The 27,726-nt window shown below is 31.1% G+C and overlaps 2 protein-coding genes across 2 annotated transcripts in view; both read left to right on the top strand.

Annotated features, from left to right (window-relative positions):
• The first annotated feature begins 2,776 nt into the window (after window positions 1-2,776).
• The window catches only part of LOC142320978 (zwei Ig domain protein zig-8-like), a 327,902-nt gene continuing 302,952 nt past the window's right edge, over window positions 2,777-27,726 (top strand). The window contains exon 1 of the mRNA XM_075358976.1: window positions 2,777-2,897. The gene's annotated coding sequence lies outside the window, so the exon portion shown is untranslated. The remainder of the gene's footprint in view (window positions 2,898-27,726) is intronic.
• On the top strand, window positions 13,762-13,961 carry LOC142321205 (uncharacterized). Its single transcript, XM_075359202.1, is given in 2 exon segments — window positions 13,762-13,789; window positions 13,792-13,961. Coding segments are annotated over 2 exon segments (198 nt in total).

The following is a 27,726-nucleotide window of genomic DNA, read 5'->3' as shown; positions in this document are numbered from 1 at the left end:
GAGATGTCTTCCTTCCTATAGGCCAATAAGCCACCTGCCGATTCTATCGAAATTATTTGAGTGACTGATTCTTCAAAGGCTGTGGTTGTGATTGGAACAGAAAAACATTATTCCGTATTATCAATCTGGATTCAAAGAGAAGCATTCTACCGTTGAGAAATCGCACAGATCTGTTAATGTCATAATACAGTGCGTAGAAAAAAGGAGATTCTGCTCAGCAGTCTTCTTGGATGTGTAGCAGATCATTGACAACGTCTGACTGCCTGGTCTTCTCCATAATTTGAAACGCAGCCTTCCTCAAGTATTAAACTTTTGTTCCTCGAAATCTTATTCACCGGTTTATATACAATAGCATATTTTCCTTTATTTTAAACGTTCACTATTCTATGTGTTTTCGTTTATATAATTTTAAAATAATCTTGGTCTTAGTGATCAATTACCTCAATGTTTTGTTGACTGTAGTATCTTAACAACTGATGATGGATCTGGTGGATCCAAAAATGCCTTATTGAGTGAGAAAGAATTTTTAACACTTGACCACAGGACAACACGTTTGTGCTTTTATAAAAATATTATAATAAATATATTGCTTATAATAACTATGTTTATTTATGTATACACTGTTCATAAGGAGTGTTGAAAGAAACCCTTCTTCACGTGCTTTTTTTAATACAATTTACTTGTGGTTCCTTAATCGGAAGCGATTATACGTACATGATTTGTGAGACAAAAAAATATTTCGCGTGAGTAAAATGTGTATTAAATGTATACATTTTATGTATTGAATTCGATTTTGATTTTTATTTATTTCGTGATTAGGTGTACGGTGGATAAAATTATAGAAAAATTATACGGTTTTTTTTTTTACTCTGAATTACGGAAGATTATAAGTACTTACTTTTTTTATAAATGAACAGTAACTTAGTTTGTAATTCGGTAATTTTAAATTAGCAACTAAACCTATTCTAAAAGCCGATGTTGTGTATAGAAGAATCACATCTTAGTATTATGTACAGTTATGGTTTCATATATCATTGTGGATATAAATTTATATGTAGTATGTAAGAATACATGTACGAATATGTCTGTGATGTTCTTGTAATTATTATCTTAAATAAGAATATAACAATTTTGTACTTTTTACAATAGTTTTTGTTGTATAACAATATATTTTATATACTGAAAAAAATTTAAACAATATATTTATATAATTTAAGATGTAATATAAAGTAGGGAACATATTCGAATGCTCCAAGAAATCCAAGGTCATAGCCAACATTTTCTAGACGACATATTTATCCCAACGATAAGTCCGGATAAAAATATGGGTGCCCAACATATGAAAGGGTAAGAGAAATATTTTCAGTCTAACAATATTTCTTGCACGTAAATACATTTTGTACCGCAATAAACTATGTTTGGAAATAAAATAAAATTTTTCAATAAAATCATTCTTATTTTCTTTGTAGGAAATTACAATTTATTTATGTTTCATTATGAGTTGTTCTGAAGAGCCTAAAATAAGAAAAACGTATTTTTAATACGTTACGATATGTTATCAATGTATTTATCAATTTTATATTTTTGAAATTTTGTTGAAAATTTATTATAAACTATGTTACTAAAACAACACCGATTACCTGTTAAAATATACATTTAAAAATAAGAATGCGCGCGCGCGAACGAACGTATACATAACAAGCCCCCCGTTAGTCCGTGAGTAAGAAGAATTAATGTTGAGAAATTATTACTTTTATTATCTTTAATTAATTAAATGTTCTATGAAGAGGATATTTATCTTAAGTCGTTAGAGGAGATAATATAGGGTTACCAATACGTTATTTGTCCAAACTAAACAGAAATCCAATTATCTAGTTCATTTAACGTTGCTATCTTAGGGCTGGTTAGTCCGAGACAACATAAGATGAAACAACTACAAACTGTAATTAGGCTGACTGTTATGCACACTAAATACTGAACAAAAAAGTGTCATCACGGACTATATTTAAAAACTGCTTATTTTTTGTTAACAGCTGTTGATTCCAGTAACAGAAATAGTTAATATACAGGTCAAAAATAAAACATAGGTAATTTGATTTTTAAACTGGTCGAGTATTATTTTTCTTACACCAAATATTGATATTCGTCCCGAAATTTGTTTCTAGATTACGTATTTCGAGTGAAATCCTGTCAAGGACTGTCAATATTTTACCAATCATTTATTTTACTTCCCTCGTTAAAATATGGATGTCGCAATACCGAGATTTTAAACTGCAATTAATAAATCTGCCGATCTCTGCGGCGGATTGGTAGCGACTCGGCCTTTCAGGTATGACTTTTTCACATGCTAAAAAATTCATTTTCATCTATCGATAACTAAAAGTGGACGTAAACCTGTATAGATAAATGAATAAAATCTGATCAATTAAATATAATCAGAAATTAATTACACATAATTAATTTCTTTATTTAATTGTTGCATGAATAAATAATTTTTTGGCTTTCGGCATTAGCTATCTCAAGCCTAACCCGGCAAAGCATCAGCTTTGAATTTACCTGGAAGATAAAAGTTTACAATATATGACTTAAAAATCATAACTAGGAAATTAAAAAATTACAAATATTTTAATTTTATGTTTAAATATAAATTATGATGTTATGTCTCATGTGTGTGTGTGTGTGTGTATATATATGTGTGTGTGTGTGTGTGTGTGTGTTCTTGCACAGAAGTATGCATTCGTCGACAACACCAAAAACTTATGAAAATTTTTTTTTCAGGTTTCTCCAGAAGTGGAAATGAAATTACTTGGTAAATACGAGATTTCATATAGCGCACGTTTTATAAAATAGATTTCCTGCCACCACTCTCCATTTAAACTAAGAAAATTATTTTGAAGGTAAGCAAACTAAAAAACATCGTTTTGTTTATAATATTAATTTTATTTAATTTATTGTAGGTAATATTGGCGTAAGTGGTAGTTCGTAGTAATTGTAGTGGGTTTTGATGTTTGTTTGCGGTACTGTTAACGAAAAATAATGATAAAAATTTTTATTACTTAACTGCTTATTATAGTTATAATAAAATAATATTTTCTTGTTTATAATTAGTTGTTAATTTTTATTTTTATTCTTTTTAACTTTATGAAGGAGGCTATTTATACATTAAGTTATTTCTACAAAAATATTATACATAAAGATTATTTTTTATTAATAAATATAATAATTAATTTTTGCCTAATCGTGGAAACAAAAGCAACAGACATGAGCTACAGATAGTTTTTGAACTCAAAATTAAACAAATGAGATAATGCCTAATATTTATCGGGAACATACTTTTATAACAGTATTAATTAATTCTTAAATTTTATATAAATAGTTTAAGAAATAGTTATCTCCTACCTGTAGTACGAAGTGTGCATATAATAAGTATCCTAAAAATATTATAAATAGAAAATATACAGATGACCAACTTCCAAAAGTATTTAGTGTAGTACATTTCAATTGCCCTCCGAGGGAGAAGAAAACCCGCCTTGTGACATTTCCGGTTTCCACACCGCCACCTCCTTTTCTAGCCATGATTGGTTTAATCGGCGGACATCTTCTAGCCCTCAAATTAGTGTAGCGAAGCTTTAATCTAATGAAACACATGCAAGTATAAAACTTAAACACACAATTATAATTTTTTTTTAAAAATGCAAGCATATTTGGCGTTAGCCGAAGAATTCGATTCAGTTTATACTAAAATGATACTATACTATAATAATTTATCTCTTCATTGCCATTGGAACAGGAAGTTACCAAACAGATCAACGTCAGTAAAATAAGCATTTGTGAAAAAAAAATTAATTAACAGAAATTTGCTATAAACCTAAAATATAATAAGATAACAGGTATAAAAAATAATATAATAATAAATTTACATTTATATATATATATATATATATGTGTGTGTGTGTGTGTGTGTGTGTGTGTGTGTGTGTGTGTGTGTGTGTGTGTGTGTGTGTGTGTGTGTGTGTGTGTGAGTGTGTGAAACATAATCAGTAATGAAAATTGCCAGTCATCGTTTAAAAAAATTGTTAGAAATAATGTAGTTCTCTTCAGTTAGGCTCCCATGGTTGCCGACAAAAGCTGGAAAGGATGGTAGAAATTTAAAACCATATATACAGAAATAGTAATAAAAAATTTAACTTACCAATTTACAGTGGTGAATTGATGCAGATGTTCTGATTTAAATAAAATAATTATCCTCCACTTTTCATATATATTTTTCATAACTTATAGTAAATATTAGTTCACTTGTTAATTTATTATTATTTCTATTATTTTTTTTTCTTTAGTTAAATGGACTTCTACGGTCATTACCTCTCGTCACATTTTTTTAAAATAGGGTTTAAATCACCACTAAGTTCGTCATATGTATGGTTGTAAAGGGTCCTTACATTATATTTAAAAACACCAAAATAACAATACAGAATATCAGACCGAACCTCATTCTGAGGTCCTCATATGTAGTACACTATTCCATTAGATGCTTGTCTGTAAACTCTTATTACAAACACCGCACATTTGCCGGTTAATAAATATGAATTTTTTATTCGTGTGTGACCGATTCTGAGTCTGGTCACCGCCACTTATTCTCGGCGAGTCACATTCACGTCGCACTTCCATTTAACTTAAAAAGATTAACTACTTTTCTTTTTTATCGTTTCACGTTGACACATTCACTCTGACAAACAAATTGTTATTACTGTAAGATGTAATCAGTTAGAGGGTCAAAAAACGACCTCCGATAATCCCCATCAGGGCTAGAAACGGGGGGTTTGATATAGCGATCGGAATCGTCACAAGTCGGCTGTCTTCCCCCTACAGAGGTTGGGATGACACACAAATTGTCACATCCTTGTACTAATTAGAAGAATCAATTACATTCATTTATCAGTATGGTTAAGTACCTGGGCCAATTCATTCTGATATGAAGGATAATAAACTTTGTTTTTTCTCGTTTTGTTTGATATCTTCAGAATGGATTAACCGATGTTTATGAATTTTGTACGATGACTTAAAATACAGGTAATTAAAGATGTATAATTTTGCTTGAAATTGGTCAAAATTGATCAAAAGAGCACAAACGGTCCCATATCTCAAAATTTTACTAAAAGGTAGAATAATTCTTTGCACACATCTTTATTTGCATACTTCATGTCTTTTCCGGCTTCGCCGGATAAAGTTATGCAACCAGGGAAGTTAAAATAAAATAGTAATATATAATTTAGATAATTAGAAATTAAATCAGAACTAGTAATTTAATTATTAATTACATTTTCATAAACTAAATTTCAATAGTTATTCCTTTTAAATAAATTTAAAGCAAAAATAAAACTATTACGTTTCATATTGAAATAAAGATATGAAATGGAAAAAAATTCTACAGATTAGAAATGGAAAAGAAAAAAAAGATAAAAATTACCATAACGAACGGAAAAGTAGTACGAATGCATTCGGGTCAACGTTCAACTACCACAACTGGGGGGTGCCTTCTCGAAACTCCAACACAGAGTTTCAACTTTCGAGTTTTTTAGCTTATGTCTAATATCCCACAAAGTTTTTATATTATCATTGCCCAAGCCAACTACGATATTTTTTCGTTAGAAGAATATGATCTTGTTTCTAAAGCTGATATCGTTTAGATTAAACTACAAAATATATTTTTATTTCCAGTCAATCATAAAAAATGAAAATATAAAAAATCTTTAAAATGTTAATGAGGAATAAAAATTAATATGTTCGTATTTTAAAATATATTCCTTTATCAATATATCAAATGGATAATACACATTTTGAGTTTCAGGATAATTTTTTTTTTTTACACACATACTTAGACACATACAATAGTTAAGAATCAATCGATTTAGTACATTGGAGTCTTATACGTAATGCCACCTTTATTCTTGTGCCAATAATTTTACTTCATTATCACTTAAAACAGTATAAGAACAATTCTATAAATGGGAAACGTAACTATTATGGTTATTTATATATTAAACATTACTTACGTTATTGATTTAATGGATTCAATGGAAACCCCTCATCAAGCGATTGTTTAATTTTATTTATTTATGGTTCTTTCTTGGAACCCATTGTAAATAAACTAATTGTGATAAAAGAAGATTATGATTTTTAATATAAGAGAAGTTACGATGTAGGGTAACATGTTTCTATTATTAGAAATAGTGGTAATTCTGTTTGTGTTTAATATTGTTGACACTGAGAGTATGTTGTTGACTTTTATTATAAATAAATAAATAATTATTATTGTTAAGAATTAATATAATTATAATATTATATAGAGAGCAGCAAATGTGAATTCCTACGTAGTAACGAATAAAGCTGATATTTACATGTTCGCTCTTCTTTTTTACGCGGTTCTTCCATGTCAAGCGACAGTCAAGGCGGAGCCCGAGATACCATACTTGGTCAGAATGCGGGATGAAAACGCCATCTAGGTTGACCCGGGGACAGCCATCCCTCCTTAACGCAATCATGATATGACTCGATTTATTGAGATTTACTTTTATTCATTAGTTTGCTAAGAGCTCGCAATCATGTCTAACGCCGATTAAAGCTTCCCTGAGAGTTTTCATCAAAAGCCAGAATGGCTGTGTCATCAGCAAATGAGGTAATGGTTACAAACTTCGTAACTAGAAGATCTGCAGTGAAAATTGAGTACAGGACTGGTCCCAAAACATAGCCTTGAGGAAATCCCAATCTAATCTAAAAGAATTAAGATATCTTGTCGTTCCACCTGACCTGGGAAAAACGCCCATTGAGGTAGTTCCGCAAGAGTGAATAGAAAGATTGAGGAAGGCTGTGTTTTAGCTTATAGAGCAGTCGAGGAAGTCAGACCTTGTCAAATGTCTAGAATATTTAAGAAGACCGCTGAGCAGAACTTCTTTTCTTCCAGGCACTTGGTGATGACATTCACTGTCCTATGCGTCTGTTCAACGGTAGAAAGTCCACTTCTGAAACCAAACTGATGATCCGAAATAAAATTTTCTCGCACTAAGTTTGGCCACAGTCTCCTAAGAAATAGCTTCTAAAATAATTTTGACAAATTCGGTGAAAGACTTACTGGTCTGTAGGAAGATGTGTCGTGTGAGGTTTTACCTAAATTTGGAGTCATTACTACTTGTGAGACCTTCCATTCTGATCGAAAGTACGATGTTCCGAAGAATGCCATTGGAAATGTGGGTAATGTACTTCATGACCTTGAACGGGAGCGCAACTAGCATTTTACGTGTCATCTACTCAACGCCTGAAGCCTTTTTTGAGTATTTCCTTATTTGCCTACCTCCAGCACCTCCGTCATTGAATTGTATTTTAAGCCAAAAATATCTCTATTATTCTCTCTCTCTTTTTTTTCCTATTAATCTCTTGAGTTTGAGGTTCACAAAGATCGTTGATATCTGATCCTTTGTTGGTCTGTGACGAGGATTCATTATGCTTCGCACCCTATCCCCATGTCAATTTCCTTCTTGATCATGTCAATTTATAGTAGTCTAAATTCCTGATCACCGCCCAAAAAACCCTTTCATACTTCTTAGGGAACGTATGTGTGATTAGTTTTTGCTCACGAACCAAGTCTATAATTTTCTGGATTACCCCGAAGTTCTTTGAAGCACGAAGTTGGTTAGCACCGACCAGCAGCACACTATAATCTTCCTTTCATATTACCGTTTCAAGTAGTTCATATAATTGTATTAAGTCAGTTTTTCTATAAAGGAATATTGGCAGAGATCTGATATTAGCCTTATGGCTAATATTAGCTCTTGTATCCTCAAACGGGTTATCAAATCTATTCGGCGAAGGTAAGTCATCAGACGCATTGTTCCGAATATGTGGCATCCTATTTCTACGAGATACAGGCACATTATGCTCAGCCAAACTCTCGTGTTAGGTTGAGAGAGTTTTGTAAACAATTCCCGCATGACGATGTCTTAAAATCATCATTCAGATCAGCTGTCAGCTGATCCCTGTTTAGCGGCGAAGGCCTGTCGTTCCTTCTTTCTTATTCGAGAGTGGTCAATCCTGATTTGGGTCTTTATTTTAAGAGTATGAGTATTTTATATAATGGCGTTCTATATAAGGCAGAATTCCTTCCTTGTGTTGGAGTTCTGTCCTCTATGAGTGGGAACGCCGCAATGTTCCCGTAGCTCTACAGGCCGTAGTACGTGGATATTTGTCTAACCGCACGGCTGTGTTTAAAGATGTGCACCTAGTTGTGGTAAAATCCATCATCAAGGGGAGCCCACAGAGTTCCGTTTTTTGTCCCTTGCTGTGGAATCTGGTCTTTGACGGATTTCTGGAATTGACATTCCCAGAAGTGGTTACGGCCCAGGTTTTCGCCGATGACTATCTCCTATTAGTTCATGGTAACTCACAACGGCAGCTAGAAGATCGAGCGCATGCGGCTTTGTCAACCGCAGAGGACTGGATGGACATGCAAAATTTAAAGATTTATATGCCCAAGACGAAGTACATGCTTCTCAGGGTGCAAACAAGTTATCGTACAGTCGGAACCCACACATTAAGTATAAAGGCTGTGTAATCAGCCGAGTTAGAGTTCATAAGTACCTAGGAGTTTTGTTTGATGAGAAGTTGCTGTTTAGCAACCACATTAAGCAAGTAGCGGCGGGCCATTAAATGTACATAGTGTACCGAGGTGTTTTTGAAAGCATGACCCTTTACGCGGCGCCCATTTGGGCGCATAGGTTGGATATGAATAGAGCACCTCTTCAAAATTTAAGGAGTGTCCAGCACAGAGCTTTAATTATGTGCACTGGTGTTTTTAAAACAACCTCCTACCACCGTACTGGGAAAGGCTCTCCCAATTGATTTAGTAGTGAAAGTTCACGCAGCCATGTGGAAATTGCAAAGAGGCAAGCAGGCCTAGATATTTGGGATGCGGTTACAGGCCGGGCCAGTACCGGAGCGGAAATAAGTTTCTGAATTCTAAATTTCAAACATCAGGAGATGGGCAACTGTTGCCTTCAAAGGAGGCTTTATAGCCACGCGATGGATTCTCGGCAGCAAGAAAGGCACGCCACGACTAAGGGATGGTCGTTGTATAGATTTATACAGGACTTGGGGAGATGGTATGCCTCTCCTTTGTTTTTAATACAACGGGTGCCCAGGTGCTCTCCAACCACGCAAACTTCAACCAATATTTCGTTTTGATTCCGCCTGGTAGCTGATGAGCTGTACGTCTGCGGAGAGGTCCAATCAAACGGACACATGATGTTCGACTCCCCAGCTCTTGGGGAGACCAGAACTCAGGCCGCTCTGAACCTTATAGGTCAAGGGGCAAATTGGCTCCTCATAAGCGGCGAGTCAATGTGGCGAGAGCCTCATTGTCGGACCGTATGGGTGTTCCTTGATGTCGTTGCATTGTTCAATCGGCATCAGTAGTTTTTTGGAGAAAAATTACTCTTACCGTACTTCTGTGGGAAGCTACCCGAGAGTGATGGCTGACCACCAGCCAATAAAGCTCAAGCACTTTAATATGGTGGACTGGTACTTGCTGGCATTCAGCGACCTAGGATTGGCAGCGGATTGCTGTCTTGACGATGTAAATTAATTTATTGAGTGTCATAAACATTTTATTAATTAACGGGTTGCGCCTATCCATTTTTATTTTTTAGTAATATATGACAAGTGAGCGGTGGGACACAAAGCGAGTGGCACCACGCTTAGTTCACTCACGCAATTAGGTTAGCTCCAGGAGCTAGTTAAGACTGGTTGCTTAACTGATTCGACGCTCAGTAGCCGTTTGTGGCACAGACATTCGGTCTTATGCTTTACGGCGACCGAATGATGTAGTGGCAGGAGAAATGCCATGGAAACCAACTAGTGAAAAAAAAAAGGGCTTAAACGAGGTAATTATGCTATATGCGGTGCCTGTTTGGGTGGATAGGCTAAAACTTAAATGCTATTGGGATATATTTTTAAGAGTTCAATGCCTTATATTACTAACGGTAACGGGAGGTTACCGTACAATTTCACAAGAGGCAATCTTGGTGATTGCTGGCGTGAAATCGATAGATTTAACTTCATCAGAAAAGCAGCAGCGTTATGTTGCTAGGAAGTCAGGTGAATTGATTTCAGAAAAAATCGTGATTTAAAACGACATGTCAAGCCAGATGGGTTGGGTAGAGGTGCGCATACCTCTGCTAGATCTTTTTCCAGATGTTGTTGGTTTGCGAGGCGCCTCTTGGGTTTACCCTAACAAGTACGTGACGAAATCTCTTTCTGGTCATGACGTCTACCGAGACAGACTTCAGCGAGCCTAGTGGATTCAGGTGTGTGTCAAGATTTTGGACAACTAGATTACGCATACTATGTAATTTACGAATGCAAAAAATACCAATTTATGAGGACGAAGACTACTTCTTGTTTTGTGTTATGTTATGGTTGCGTGTTGAACTCGACTTCTAAGCTATCGGGTAGGTAGGTAGTTGCGTTTAAATTTCAGTCCCTTCACATTAATGTCTTGTTAATAACTCGACATACATTTGTCTTGTTTTAAAGGGTTTATTTACTAGTAGTACACTGATGGGAATATCACATGAGGCATTCGCATCGGTGACATCCTGAATGGGACAAGAACAAAGCCGAGAGGTGCTTTTTACCGAAGTTCTGAAGATGACCTCCGGTAATGCCGATAAGGGCTAGGTACGGATGGGATGGCGTAACTACCGAAACTGCCACATGGAAGGTGTCTTCCCCTACGGGGTCAGGATGATCCCTGTTTATATTTTCTTATGGCATATAGGTTAACTCGGCCGAACGATTAAAAAAAAAAATAGAAAGACCTAATTGATGTATAAATAAAAATACCTTACACAATATTTTTTTTAATTGAAATTTTGTTACGAGCCAACAGTAATCTGCACAACCACTTTTTTCAAAAATATATCAAGTAAACAGCACTAAAAATAAACACTGCTACACGTAAAAATAACAGTTGATATATTTAATTGAACAAAAGAAATAACAATAACGGATTATAATTTTAAGAAATATATTTACAAGTGTAATAAAATCAGAATTTATGTTCGGGAAAAATTCTGTTTGAATATTAATTTTCAAGTTTTGGATTGAAATATCTGACGAACTTTCAAATCACTCACTGCTAATTTTTCACAACGATTTTTTATTTGTCTAATGAAAAAGTATAGGCTACATAAATTTTAAATTTAAAAAACTATTTTTTAATAATAGCCAAGTATAATTTATTTTCAGATCGGTGTAAGAAAGGATATTTATTTTTCTGCTTTTTCCATACTTCAAGTAGTTTTTTCGGTTTATTTTTTATATTTTCCTCTGGGAAATCTATAAGTTTTTTCTCTTGATATGAGTATTATTTTTCTATGTACAATTCGTAATAGACTCTACCACATTCGTTACTTGTTTCTTTTCATGAAAATCGTGTTACTCTGCCTGCTTCCATTTTTTAATTCCAGTTTCTTTATTTTCTCGATAATATTTTTTTATATTGATACACGTAATTATTCTTTTGTTTATTATTATTGGTTTTCATTGTATTTTTTCGACTTTTTATTGCACGTAATTGAATTTCAGATAATTTCTTATTAGATAATTCCAACAAATATTTTGTTGTTGAAATATGAATTTTATAATATAAGTTGATATAAAAACTTTCATTAATTTCTTTTTGTTTTGATTTTATAGGTTGATTTAAATCACATTTTTTTATTAATTACTTAGAAGTATGATAATATTTGCTGGTTTAAGCTTTTTTTTCTCAAAATGCATTGTTTTTATATTTTTGTAAATTAGCTTTAATTGTTATTATTTATACATTATTACCTGTACATTATTCTAGTCACTAAATTTAGTCCGTAAAATAAATTGGACTTTCATGTCTGTTTTAAGTTTATTTATAAATTTATTATAAAGTGCAGTTTGAGAAAATAGTGATCAAAAATAGTAAAATAGTCGTCTTTAACGATTTATTTAAACGTAAATAATCTAAATAAGAAATACATATTAAGAATTAAAATACATGACTGCCAAAAAAAAAATATTGCTGACAAGCATTGCTCTTAATGTGGGATAAATAAACATTACTAATATAGGATAATTATAGAGTATACGGATTACAATTTTGTATATAGTAAAAAATTTTTTTCGATTTTTCAAAATTTATTTAAACACATTTTTATACACACACACACACACACAGTCACACACACACACACACACACACACGCGCGCACACACACACACACACACACACACACACACACATATTAATACATTTACATATTTATAGCCTATAACACTCTTAGTAATGTAAAGCTTCCAATGCGGGGTCATACATATAAATCGGTTCAGCCATTGAACTGCTATGGTTGAACAAACATACATACATCCTAAATACATTGCACTCCTTTTTGGGCAGTCTTGTAAGTAAGGTCCATATCTGAGTATATCAGTTAATTTTTGTTCTGGTTTGGTTCTATCGTGATTTTGTTTTATATTAGCAAACACCGCCGTTTGAATTTTGAAAATCGGATAATTTTTTTGCAGAGAACCTCCAAAACAGCCCCCCAGGGGCACCCCGTTTGTTACCGGTTGATGGTGATAATTGGTGAAGTCCCGCACGAGGTGCTTGCATCACATCGCCATTCTAGCCTCACATGCAAGGAAAGCCCATTATTATTAAACAGAAATTTTCTAAGTTTGTTTAATTTTATTTTATTAAACACAAATTCAATTATACCACTTTTGTAATATTATTGATTCAATTGATTTGAATCATTAAAGTCAATTCATTAAAGTTTGTTCTTGAACCGGCAAATCTTCTTTTGTGTGTGTGTGTGTGTGTGTGTGTGTGTGTGTGTGTTTATTTACATAACCTATAACACTCCCGGTAACGTAAGGTTTCCAATGCGAGGTCATACATCTAAATCGGTTTGGTCGTTGAGCTGCTACGGTAAAACAAACATATATACGTACCTACATCCTAAATAAATTATAATACGTTTTGGGCAGTCGTGTGAAAATATAGTATCAGATACGTATATATTTTATTCCCTTTCTGGTTAATACAGGCCTTCTCCCAAATGAACCTACCCTACCATTTTTTTTGTGATTGAAATTGAAGGATATAAAAAATTTCAAATCCGACATATGATAGGAAAAGGCGTTAACACTCCGGTACGGAGATCGTCAGAGTGTAACTGAATAGTCATGTAAATCGAACCCTAAAATAAAATTAACCGTATAATAAGATTCAATAATATAATTTGACTTTTTTTTTATAGATAATTAATTTAATACATGTCTATAACATGAAGCCATGGGGTGGAAATTTTGTTGCGTATGGAAAATGTCATGCTTGATTGGAATCAAACTCGGAACGTACTACATGAAAAAATGAACAAATAAAACGTTACTCTGCAAGAAGGTTGGTAGAGTAGCGTTTTAATCTTCTCCCTTTTATTCAGTTTTTTCTTTAGATAATTTTTGATAAATTTATTACAGAAGTAGTTATATTTTTTTGTATTATTTTGTAAATATTTTTTAGATTAGTTATATTTTATACTTAATATAGTAATAAATATTAAATTTTTCTAGCTGTAATCACATAAATACAAGAAGAACATAAAAACTTGAACTTACTATCGTCCAGGTTAAAAATAACTTAGTGGTTTTTTAAATCCTTTAGTAATTCAAAATATGTCTGAATGTCACTTCGATGATTACGAAGATTCAACTTAGATCATGATAAGCACATTTATTCCGGACCCAGTGGTAAACAGCGATCTAACAAGGAAGCCAGTGAACAAACAAACCACTTCGATCCTAGCGGATAATCTAGAAAGATTTTAAATAAACTCGACACTACAAAAAACAAAAGAAAATATGAAGCCGCGTAGATGCAATAACATTTCATTGCAACCTATTTAATAACTGTGAAAATACATTTAAATATGAATTTTTGGATTGATGTCTAAATTTTATGATATAGAATTAGAATTTTAAATATAAACTTAAATATATTATTTTCTTGAAGACAATATTATTTTTAGTATATAACACGGTATTTAAATTGAGTAATTTAAGTGTAGCAGCGGCCATAATTAGCAGGATACATTAATTTGTATAGGCAATAAATATTTTATTTGTTTATTAATATTTATATTAAATACTTGCAAATTAAATAAAAATTATATTTAATGAATAATAAAGACAAGAATATATGAGGTAAGTATATATGTATGATTATATAGGCAGAATAAGACTAAATGAATATTTGGCTGAAAAGAACTGAGAAAAGAGAAATCAAAAGGAAGTAATAAACCTTATTAAAAACACAACAGAAAAGAGGAGAAAAAGTAAAAAAGATTTTTTTTTTAAAAAAAAAGGTAAACGTTCAGAGGAATAAAGTTTGGCTTTCATTGAACTAAGTTGACGGTGATGAAGAGGGTTAATACGTCAATTACAGTATGATTTTACGAGTCAATTACCGAAAACAAACAAAATAGAAATTTATTTTCCCTGCAACCCTTCTTGTTCTTAAAACTGTAATCCTAACTCATAAAATTATATTTCGAATAATATAATGTTAGGGAAAGTCTCAAGACTATAATCGTTCGCCTTTATTTTATTTTATTTATATTTATTTCTTTGTAAATGAGGTAAATTAAAGACATAAATAAATAAAATAACGCCTGAATTTATACGTAATTTTAAATCTGTATTTTTACTTCCCCTAAACCGAAAGAAAATACTCAAGATTTTAAATGCATTATATCTTTATTATTTTGTTGTGTTCTATACCATTTTAACATACCTCTATTAATTTCGTTTAATCAAAAAAAATATACAATTATTTTATAAAGAATGTTCAAGGTTTTGAGTAAGTTTTACTATAGAATGAAAACCAACAATATTTTGAGTAAAATTTGGAATAAAAAAGAACTTTAATGTTTTTGATTTAATTTTATATAAAAAAAAATAATTTAATTTTATAATTTTGATGGTAGGGTCTTAATTTCTGTAGCAAATCACAAAATAAAAAAATACAGAAATTTAAGTCTATTCACTAAAATAAGGAACAATATATTTAAACAAGAAATACAATTTATATAACTAAGCAAATATTAACAATATTAATATGCCAAATATTTTTAAATGTTTAAATGTTCCACAAAAAAAGGTCCAATGGTGTAAGATCAACAGATCTTGCCGGCCACTCAGCTGTTCCACTTCTACCTATCGAATGCGCAGGAAAAATTCGGTTCAACCATTGTCGAAATGGAAATGAACAGTGCGTAGGTTCCATCTTAGTGAAAGTGAAGCATTTCTTCGTTAAGTAACATGTTTCCATTGTCATCTAACTGATTTTGTAAGGGGTGGACTTTCAGTTGATGAATAACTTCATCCAGCAACTGCAAATTCCCATCGATAAACACTGGACCGATTATGTTATCACCGTAAATCCCAGCCCACACATTTAATGTTTCAGGATGTTGCGTGTTTCCAACTTTGAAAAATGAATATTTACATCGCTCCAGTATCGACAGTTATGTTTATTAACAAAGTCATTTAGAAAGAAGGTGAATTCGTCAGAAAAACAAATATTTTTCTTAAACATTGGATTGGCAACACTTAATTGGATCATTTCTTACGGATTCAATTCTTCTGTCAGCATCATCCTCATTTAGTTCTTGATATAGTTGAATTTTACACAGAAAAGATTTACTGAATTTTAACGTAGTAATAACAGAACCACAAAAAACCCCAGTTTCAGAGGAATTGAGCTCTAAGGATTTGCTACTATATTTCCAAGATTTCCACCAAAGTTAATTCGTGTAAAACCTTTTGCCCTACACGTTTCTTATTCATTACAGATCCCGTATCTTGTATTTTTTTTAACAAGTTTTTCAGTGCAAGTGTGAAACATTTTTATTTGGGTGCAGTTCATCAAACGGTTGGGCAGTTCTTCTAGTACTATTTTATTTTCCATATGTAAAAATTATTTCAGTTCTTTCTTCCAGATTGTAAGTCATTTTAGCAAGACAATTTACAAAAAACATGAAAGGCCAAATGGTAGAACAATAACACAAACCAAATGCCAATTTTAACTAAAGAACACAACATTTAAATAAAACGTGATGTAATAAATACAACAAATACTTTTTGCCACTAAATACATAAAATATAAAAGAAAACAATGTACAAAAATTTATCACGTAGACTAAGATTTCAATAATTGGTAGAAAGTTATATCCTGTTATAACAAGGTAATTTTTCAACATTTTTCATCAAAGAAGTAGGTATCTTACTATTGGTTTTTTGTTTGCTTGACTAATATTATACTGTTGTGTTTACTGGTACGTTTGTTCAGTACTGGAGAAACATATAACCCATATTTTCAAAAAGAACAGACGATTTCAGACCTAATATTTTGGGTCAGTAACACTGCATCCCAACATAACCTAAAAAAAACACATTTTTAATCATAAATTCAATATCAGTGAACCAAATTTTATTTTATTTGGACAAAATTTCTTGCCATTCAAAGGGCCTTCCAATTAGTGTCACAAGTTATATCGTCTCATTTAAAAAAAAGTAATATTTTACCCTTGAAGATTTAGAAAACATTTAAGAACGACATTTTTTGTTGGTAATTTAAAAAATAATTTTTACGCTTTTAATTCACAGATTATGATTATTTCAATCTGGTTCAAAAAGTGATATAACGTAATTTTATAGTTATTTTTGTTAAATTTAAAAACTTACTACCCCAAACGGTTTTCGTACCTACCGAGCGAAGAGGTGGGCGGATTTTAAATTTCTTTTCAAAAAAATTCATTATTTTTAATGAAATTAAATGTGACCATTGCTGTTTAAGAATTTTGATTTTGGGTAAGTGGAGCGGAGAGGTGGTTTCCACCTTTTTGAAAATAATTTTACAAAGGTTCCCCCGAGGATGGTATACATGCATGCAAGCAGAAATACGATGGAACTGATAGCTATTGAATAATAAATCTGGTAACTTTTAAATTGATCACCAGATATTCGCCGTTATATGCTGAAATTATTTTTAAATAATTTACGTATTCTTGCGTATTCTCTCTGCTTTTTTAGATACGTAGCTCCTTCATTGTATTTGTTGAATTTTTTTTATTTATATTTTTTGTAATAAAATAATTATAAACAATTTCATTTCAAAATATTTAACATAACTTTATATCCATTATATCACGTTGGTGAAATATAATAATTACGAGTGCATTCCAGACATAATTAAAAAGTAATAAACAATATAAAAGTAGGGAAACAACTACTAATATAGCATATTGTCACATTTATTTAGTTTTATTTGTCTACTTGTATTAACAAATGGAAAGTTCAGATTAATTAGCTTACGAAACATATAGACATTAAAGTTAAAATAAAAGTAGAAGTTAACCAAAAATAATAATAAAAAAAAAAAATTTAAGGCGTTCTACGGGAGTCAAAATTTCGTTACAATATAATGTATAAGATTAATATTAAAAAAATCGTTTTTATTATATGTATACCATATACCAATTACAGTTACCAAAATATTAAAATAATACCATTATATTAATAAAAATGGTCGTTTCTATGATGAAGGTGGTTCTGGAAATAGCAATCTTTCTGAGATGATCTGGTTTCATTGAAGAATAAAGTTTTGTAGAACAAATGTGCAATTATTCAAATCAATTATGAAGTTAGAAAATGTACTTGTATACAGTAGCTGCATATCAATGGTAAAGGAATGAAGCTGTCAATTAGATGGCTATTGAATTTACACAGATTAAAATTTTTATGTAAAAATGAAAGAAATTAACCCTAGCTTGCAGAAATACATAACTTATTAATTCAATTTGACTTTAACTTTCAACTACGTGGTCATATAAATACATAATTAATTCCTTTATTGTTTTGTTATTACTATCACTTTTTATAAAATGATTTTTAGTATATATATAAATTCTTGTCTTTAAATACATCAAGTATTACTCTAATTCTTCCGCAACGTGACTACAGCTAGTAAAACACAAAAAAAAAAACATTTCTGATGCGTTTACCTATCAGGTAATTCAGAACTTGTATAATTAAGATTCAGGAGATCATTAAAAAAAAATGAATATTATATTGTAGCCAGAAATTATCGGAATAAAACCAGTGAATTGCAAATTAAAAAAGGAAGTTTGAATTCGAAAGGTATAGAAATTAATATTTAACATAAATTTCTTACCGGGAAAAAATATAAAAAGTATAACCAACCATCAAATATTTATTTGCAATAATGTAGTCATTTTACTTAGCAAAGGTAAATTATAATTTCCTACTAGAAAATTCTAAATTATTTATTCTAATACTAAGTGTCAAAATTGCATTTCTATTCAATTTCATACAATAAAATTAAATATGCTGAGAAGCGAAATTCCGAAACTATTGTCGAAATATTTTAATCACAATTTCTAATAAATGTATTTTTTTTATATATCAGAAATGTTAACGTTTGATCACCAAGGAAGACTGTATATCTCCATTGTTTAGTTCCTGTTTGTATATTTGCCGAGACTGGTGATTATAATGTAGGGTTCTGTTAATAACCTTAATGCCAAATTTCCAGTTACTTTGTCTTCCCTCTCACGATTCTTTTGTAAAAACTAAATATTCGGTAGTGCAATTCTGTAAAACCTGCATAATTTATTTTTTCGTTACATGATACAAATTAAAACCCACTCTACGCCTTTAGCTTTTCTCGACTAGTGAAATAAAATGGGAAATTAATTCTAAAGTTTTAAATTTAATTTTCAATTCCGAGAAAATCCGTAGCCTATTCTTGCGAGTTCCAGAGATATCGATATTACGTTGAAGAATACATAAAAAGGAACATGTAATACGTTACTTTGCGTACAAATTGTTTACGATTTCAAATATTCAATTAAAAGCTTGCAATATATGTATACAGTGAGTTGTATAAATCTTAAATAATATATGCATTTGGACTGGTTAACAAGTACTGTTCTTATGATTTTCGAATAAAATAATGTTGGTTGTTCTATTTTGTGTTTCATCAAAATGAATTCTTATCTGGATGGTTGACGGTCTTTGTGTCTTACTTAAATGTATAGTTTTTATATGTATATGATGTACTGTTCAACATTCATGGACTTCACCTACCTTATCCGTCAAAAATGGTTTTCTTCCATGTGGTAAGTTTTATTATCACATTATGATTGGTTAAAGATCAAGGATTATGATTGGTTGAAATTTACTGTCTCATCATTTATCAATCTGTATTACAGTTCCCATTGGTGGGAATTAGTGACCTTTTGATTGGTCAATCGTTTCAGTAATTTTGATTGGTTAGGAAAATACGGTATTGTGATTGTCGTACATCTGCGTATTATCGTATATCTGCGATACACGAGAGTGAATGTGTATTGTCAGTGGTTTATTTTTATCACCATTGGTATGGGAGAAGGAAAATGAGATTTGTGTCATATAACATTGTTTTCATGCACGTTAAGTGTTTAGAAGGAGCCACTGATAAATAAATCTTCTCAGAAAAACCAATGAATAGTGGTACTTTGATCGTTCATTGATTCTTAAATCTGCCTCTGCCGTTATAAATTGTATTGAAAATTCATAAACGTTTTACTCATGTATTTTTACGATCACTCGTTAAAATATACATGTATTCGAAAAGTAAATATGATATAACGTATCATGAATCGTTATCTGTTTTGAAATATTTAAATTATTGAATACTAGCTTTGGGATTTCATAAATATGAAACATTTTTATTAAATATGCTTCATATTATTACTTTCGTTTCCCTATTATCCTTTCTTTTTTTTTGTTACATAATTTGCTTGCAAGTAAAAAATAATATAAAGAACCATTAAATACACAGTTAATTTTTACTTATAAAAAAATTTTATACTTAGTAAAATTTTAAACTAATTTTTTACTAACACCGTATTATTTTAATACGTGAACTTCACATTTACTTAAAAAGAGATTTTCTAGGATATTTTTATGTAGCGGAACTAATATTTTAACCACAGATTTATTTACATAATAAATCCTGTCTAATGCTGTCTAATTCCTTACGTAATTTGTTTTGAATATAAAATTATAACAATTGCAACGTGAATTGCGGCTTTTAAGTAGAAATATATGATTTTTTGTTATTGTATTTACAATGATGTCCATGTGTGTTAAATAGCAAAACAATAATATTAATAGGTATTAATTTATAATGAAAAAACGAAAATATTTCTATTTGTATATCGAACTTAATTTCGATTACTATTGTAACTAGAAAATTAGACATAGAAGTAATAGCGATCTCTATAATAGATTTTACATATTCATTGAAACTAAAGTTGGGTTCCCCTATCTTATCATAATACGGGTACCCAGCTGGTTTTCTAACGGGTATAATAGATTAAATTACCTTAATTTTCATTCAAACCCATTGTAATCCAATCACTGTATTTTTTCTGTTATTCCTCACCAATTATTCCATTTTATCTTATCTTTTCTCACAATTGAGTCAGCGGTAATTTTGCGAACATTCTATAATAATAAATTTGATGTTATTAATTTAAACCCCAGATAAATTTTCAGTACTCTGAATTCTTTCACAATATCTTTACTTCATACAAAAACTCATTCTTTTTACAATCACATTAACTATACAAATCTCTCACTGTTTACAGATCTTTTACGCACAATTTATAAATATTCTCAAATAATAAAATATAATGATTTCTGCAAATATTTCGTACCTGTCCACTGACATTTTAAGTATTTTGTATGTCATCATATATATTTTTACATATTTTAGTAGTATTAAATGTGTTTCACAACCATATAATTTACATATTTTTGACTAGACTCATGAATATACATTCACCGTTTTAAAATTTACTTTATGTAGCTTTTTATCACACAAAGTAATATCATCTTAGTATTTTAAATTATTAATATACATTTCATAATATTCTAATTTGCTTTCAAAGAGGATTTAGTTTAGTATTTTTTTAAATCGATTTTTTGTTTTTCCTAGAAAATAAACATTATCAGTAATATATCTTCTTGATAAATATATTAATTAAATCATCCTTTCTTTCGGTAGACTACTCCTAAATTTGTTATTCACCTTTCATTTCCCTATTACGCTTCTTTTTTTTTATTACATAATTTGCTTGCACGTTAAAAATAATATAAAGAACCTTTAAATACACAGTTAATTTTTACTTATAAAAAAATTGTTATACTTAGTAAAATTTTAAATTAATTTTTTACTAACACCTTTTTATTTTAATATGTGAATTTCACATTTACTTAAAAGGAGTTTTCTAGGATATTTTTATATAGCGGAACTAATATTTTAACCACAGATTTATTTACATACTAATTTTATTCATAATTTTTATTTGAAAAAGTGAATTTTAATTATGTTAATGTAATACTCCTGATATACCATATAAAAATTCCAAATAAAATTCAGTTTTTTACCGTTAACTTGAAGCATAGTGCGTGCTATACATTATCTGTTTTGGGTAATTCAGTAATTTTATAAATCTATTAAGTATTATAAACTTAAAATGAAAGTATTTATGTTCTCAAAAATTTTACGAAATTGTATCAGTTATCTAACTAGAAACTAAACGTAGATTTTAAAATAAAAATAATTAAAAACAAAAAAAATGTATTTTTCTAAAAATAATTAGATTAGTTTAATTATTTTTGGAATTTTTTTTGTTGATCATATTATAATTGCTGCAGAAACGCAAAAGATTTCAGATACATTCAAAAATCACTCTCTTGAAATACATTTGAGGATCTCAAAAATTGTCTGCTTTTCTTGCACTGAAATGCCCTTCAGATAAAAAAACTATTTTGTTTTAAAATACTCTTTTTTTTAATTTTTTCTTGATGAATTTGTAAACTTTATCGACTTGTTTTGTTCTTTGATGTTTTTAAGTACTTTCGGAAACAAATATACTGTGTTTTATAGTTTTTACGATTAAGGATTTCCATATTATACATTCGAAGGGAATTATATGTTTCCCTGCAAGAAATTTGTAATTAATTATAGCAAACCGAGGTGTAGTGTCTCGGTCTTTCATTTGAAAGATTATGATTTTCAATCGCGATCGGTTTTATTTTTTTTTACGCTATAAAATGTTCACACCGTTTTCCCACGCAGGAATTTTGAATTTAAATGGTGAATTAATTGTTAAAAGAAAAATTAATATTTATAAATTTTGTTAATAGATTAATATCATTATTTGTAGTTTATTATAGTTTGTTATAGATTATTTATAGTTGTTATTCATATTTATTTGGTTAACGGAGGAAATAAATTCCAATAAAATAGATTACAGGAAAAATTTCTCAGCGTAAGAAAGATTGTGGAGATGAAAGCTACAACTCCAATAATTCTCAGTTTTTGTTTTTTTTTTATCTTATCTAATAAACTTTTTCCTAAAAATTGAAATAGGGCTTATATATTTTTTTTTCGTGAGGCAATATTCAGTAATTGACATGGACGAACGAAGCTACAGTGTATTTTTCGAAAAGAGATGAACCTTTAGAAAACCAATATATTGATTGACGTCGGTAACTGTAAAGGAAGAAAGTTTTGCGTTTGTCACTTTTGACATTTTTATACTCTTTTTCACATTACCGTTTATCAAATATGTTAAATAAATATTAGTCTGCAATTTAATTCACATTAAATAAAAATATTTAATATCATCCAGTTTTATTTGAACTATTGTATAAAACATTTAATTGTTAAAATAATATTTGCTAGATTTAAAAATATTCAACCATGTAATGTAAAATTCTGGAGAAAAAACATCGGGAAAATAGAATAAAAATTGTTTCATCTAAGTATTAAATTCATTTAATTTTCGTATAATTACTCCATTAATTTTATGCTTTCTACAGTAAACCAAAAACAAAAAAAAAGTGGTAATAATTATTCTTTTTTTATTTCAATTTTTGTATTAATTCACTGAAATAAATCTCTTTTCTCTCTAGTTATTATTTTTATTTTTTTATTTTAAGTATACCATAATACACATAATGAGTAACAAGCGGCTGAAAAGCTATTTTCCTCTTGGGAGAAGGGGTGAGGGATGGTTGCTTGCCTACGCTAAAGGGCCTAAGGCAATTTCACAGCAATTCGGAGACTCAACGACCATTTAGTAAAATGCTTTATTTATTTAACATCCTTTGATGTGACTCACTCACTTTACTACATTAAAATATTTAACTTAATTATGTACGAAGGACATAATCTGAACCCTTCACTTCGCTGATAAAAACCGGTAAAAAAAAGCATCAAAATATGTCATACATTTATTCCCCATCATAATTTTTCATATTTAGACTGATTATATTCGCCAACTCATATGATTAAAACTGTAATTTTTTTCAGAATACCAAATGTAAAATTATTTCAAAGTTTTCTTCATATCGTTTGTCTTTTAATTTTTCCTTTCGAGGGTAAATACGTTCAATATTATAAAAGTACGATTCAAAGCTGAATTGAAATCATATCACATACTGTGAAATAAGTATTGTTATATTTTATACCACGCTCCGTTACGGGAAGTTATGTTTCAGGACACTTGTATTAAACAATATTTGTTCATAAATATAGTACAATTTTGGTCACATTTATTGAGAATAAACTTAAATAGACTTTGTTACAAGATCTAGACTTTGTTAAAAGTTTATCGTAAATGAATTACTAACAAATTATATCATCTCCCCTCTCCATATTGACGAGTAGAACCGGTAACGCAATGCAACCAAAGAACATTACTAATTTACAAAAATTATTTGCAGACGTAGTTTTTTGTATTATTTTAATGAACTAATCAACGGGAGCCCTTAATTTACCTTAACTTCTCTCTAGTATATAAAATACGCATGACTACTTTTAAAAAAAAAAATATTTAATCTACGCGTAGTATAGATACTCAGCTTACAGGACTGGAATAAAATGATCTCCTTTAATACCTCGTGTCTGAATATTTGAAGATTAGTTCATGCAGTTATCTTGTTCATCTACCTTCAGTTCTACTTTACACTGCATATATTTTTTTTTTACTTGAAATCTGTTAAACGATTAAAATAGGCTTAACGACGGTTAAACAATTATAATATACTTAACGACGGACATAATAGACGGTTAGAATAGACTTAAAACATTTCCGATTAAAAAATACCTTTCCACTTTTTAAATCGATTTATTTTTTTAGGTTTCTATTCATAAAATGGCTCAATACTAGGACATTGTCATTTCTGCTTACTATCATCATTTGTCCTTAATGCAGATAAACATTTGTAAGGTTCCAATTGTTTTTTTACAATTGTCTATTTCTTTTTTTAAATCATCGAAATACCTAATTTTTTTTATATTGCACAGTGTAGTAATTATTCCTATTCTAATTGGTTTTCTTTCTATAGATCACTTTTAAAATCTGATATGTTTATATTAATAAAATATTTTGTTTATGCATCTCATTGAATAACATTCAGTAAAAACATTTCTTTAATTAGAGGTTTAAAAAATTACTATTTTTATCCTTATAATTTTGTATTATAAATATTATTCCTGTTTTCGCGAAATAGATTATTTCATACGTATTGAACCGCAGATTGTTCATTATTTTTATTTTAGCTGGTTAGGTAGGTTTGGTAGTGGTTGGGTTTCAATTAACCACACTTATCAGGAATGGTCAAACTAAGGGTACAAGACTACACTTCATTTAGATTCATACATATCATCCTCTGAAGTATTATATGAACGGTAGTTACCGGAGGCTAAACAGGAAAAAGAAAGAAAGAAAGAAAGGTAGGTTATGTAGGACCACATCATATGATGCTGACTGCATGTTATCTCGTGTCTTACCCAATGATCTACTGGTTAAGGAGAGGACGAACAGGTATGCTGGAATATGGACAGACTTGGTTCGGCACGTGACCTATAATGTCTGGCAAGATAGGTGGCTGGCTGGAGATACGGCAGCCTATACGAGGACCCTGATACTAACTGCGCGCAGACTGTTCGGGAGAGCGGCTGTGTCCGAACACAGTCATCTTCGGGACATCTGCAGAGAGGACCCAACTCCGACAGTTGTAAGGAAGCGGCCTCACGCCGTACTGGACGAACCACCGTGATGGTGCGGTGCGGTAGCCGAAAATCGACAAACCAGGCTTAGGGGCCTCCATATCGCGTGAGCCATAAACGGAATAGTGCGTCAGACGCGTTTCCGGGGTCGCGAGTGAATAGTTTTTCGCGAGTTATATAATTTGAAGACTTCAAATACGGTAAGTCGCGCATACAACAAAAACGTGGTCTAAATTTAATAAATTCTTTTTTTTTTTTTTATTTATTTTTTTTTTTGTGTGTTCTGCTTCTTTTGTTGCAGATACCAACAGCCACCACAAAACAAATGGTTTCTTCACTGCGGCCACGCGGTCCCCCCAACCCCTTCTCAGACACACGTGTGTCTGAAGGTTAATAATTACGTGGAGTGAATAATTACTGTTTGCTTCTTCCACAAAAATCGCCGCCCCAAAACCGCGATCGCGAATAGGTATCACCATTTGTAAGTTCCCTATTACCTTCCTTTCCTTTCAAGAAAGAAGAAAGAGGGAACGAGCCCAGCAGCCATCAGCCCAGCAGCCATCAGCCCATCAGTCGCAAGCCCAGCAGCCACCTGCCCAGCAGCCACCTGCCCAGCAGTCACCTGCACAGCAGCTACTGACAGCACAGAAGAGCGAAGAAACCTGCACTTTCCCCCGTTCAGCCCTTCGGGGCTTCGGGAATTACAAGGTTAATGGTATGTAACTTCGGTTACTACCAATTCTTGGAAAGTGCAGGCCAAAGAAGAACGAAGAGGTCTTCGGGAGAAGAAGAGGGAGAAGATGAAGATGAAGAAGAAGGAAGACCACCCACTCGTCTCAACATCACGGACTGGAGTCCGGAACAGAGCCCAGCAGAGATGCGTCCTGAAGGGCAGCCATACCAGAAGCGGATGAAGAGCTTCTGCACAACCTCTCCTATTTCAAAACTTACAATCAGACAAAATAACCCAGCAATTGCGACTCCTCCGGAAAAGGGGACGCATTGCTCCCTCCTTACAGTTAGTGCCCCGTTGTGGCGTATTCCTGCTAGCCTATTAAAGAGTTAGCACCGAAAGGACTTCAGTGGACGGTCTGAAGGGGAATTACGTCGGGAGGACAGGCTTCATAAGCCTAGCCTTCCGCGGTCGGCCCATGAAATGGGTTCGATAACGCTGGTTCAACAACGGATTGGAATGCAATTAAATCCGTCTTAAATTCACTAAAATAATAATAGACAAAAATTGAAAAATTAGATCCGAGATTAAAAAATAACCTTTTAAAAAAAACAAGCCCGATTAGAAAGATCCAGCAGCAAGGGACTCTGTCCAGGTTCTGCAATAAAGTAGGGAGTAATAGACTCCTGCCAACTTTGCATTCCATTCCATGATACTAACTGTTTCAGTCACTGAAACAGTTTCAAAGCCGTAGATTTAGAATGATAACAACTTTCTCTAAATTTACCTCGCACTGAAAAATAAAACAAGTTCTATTAGAGGCATTACAATTTTTATTTTTCCGATTTGGTTTTTCTGACATTATGATTATTTTAAAATGATTAATTGATTAGGAAATGGTTTTTTTAAGGATTCATTTTATCATAAAGGAAATTAAAAACACACAAAAATCTTCATCGCTTAAATGATCTTCATTTTAATTAGTAACAAATATCTTTCCTAGCATCTCAGCTGTACTAGATCTCGCATAAGTTGATAGTCCTTGTCAACAACCGCATGTTGACTTAGGATAGGCCGACAAACTTACCGGGGATGTAGTATGAAGTATTTTCTCCGCTGACTTATTCACAGACAGAATTATATTGTTGCATTCTAATATGTCTAAGACTACGAAGATTCAATGATTATCTCAGAATTTTAAGTTACAATTTTACTCATTTCAACATAGGAACTGATTTATAGTGAATATCATTACTATCACAGAAAGCAACAAGAAACTGAGAATAGTGTATGTTATCACGATTTACTCTCGTCACACTATTTTTAAAACTGAAACAGATAATTTCAATAAATTAATGTATCTCTTACATCGATAAATAGTGCTTCTATAAGTAATGAAAAAATAAAGTTATAAATAAATGCTACAGTCGCAATAATATACTCTAGTAATTTTGTAGTAGCATGTTGTAACATTGTATCTATAAATATTAGTAAGGGCGTCAAATTCGAGTCGTCGAATATAATTTTAACTGAGGTGTATTATAGTTGTGTTCAAATAAAGAGATTTTTTGACATTACTATGTAGTGTATTAAATGTACATCATTAGTTTATTACTTTAATAAATAATTTTATAAAATATTAAAATCAGCAATTTATTTTGTTATAATTTAATTAATTTTATATATTAAAAGAAAAATCTTATTTTATTTATTTAAATAAGAGTATTATTTATTTTGTGGAATATGTATAAATTTGTACTTCCAGAAGGTTATAAAAAAATATAAATTAAATGAGTGGGATAAATAAATAAAATGC

Source organism: Lycorma delicatula, chromosome 3 (genome assembly GCF_047948215.1).
Source record: "Lycorma delicatula isolate Av1 chromosome 3, ASM4794821v1, whole genome shotgun sequence".
NCBI classification, from domain to species: domain Eukaryota; kingdom Metazoa; phylum Arthropoda; class Insecta; order Hemiptera; family Fulgoridae; genus Lycorma; species Lycorma delicatula.
This window is presented reverse-complemented; position numbering and strand designations above follow the sequence as displayed.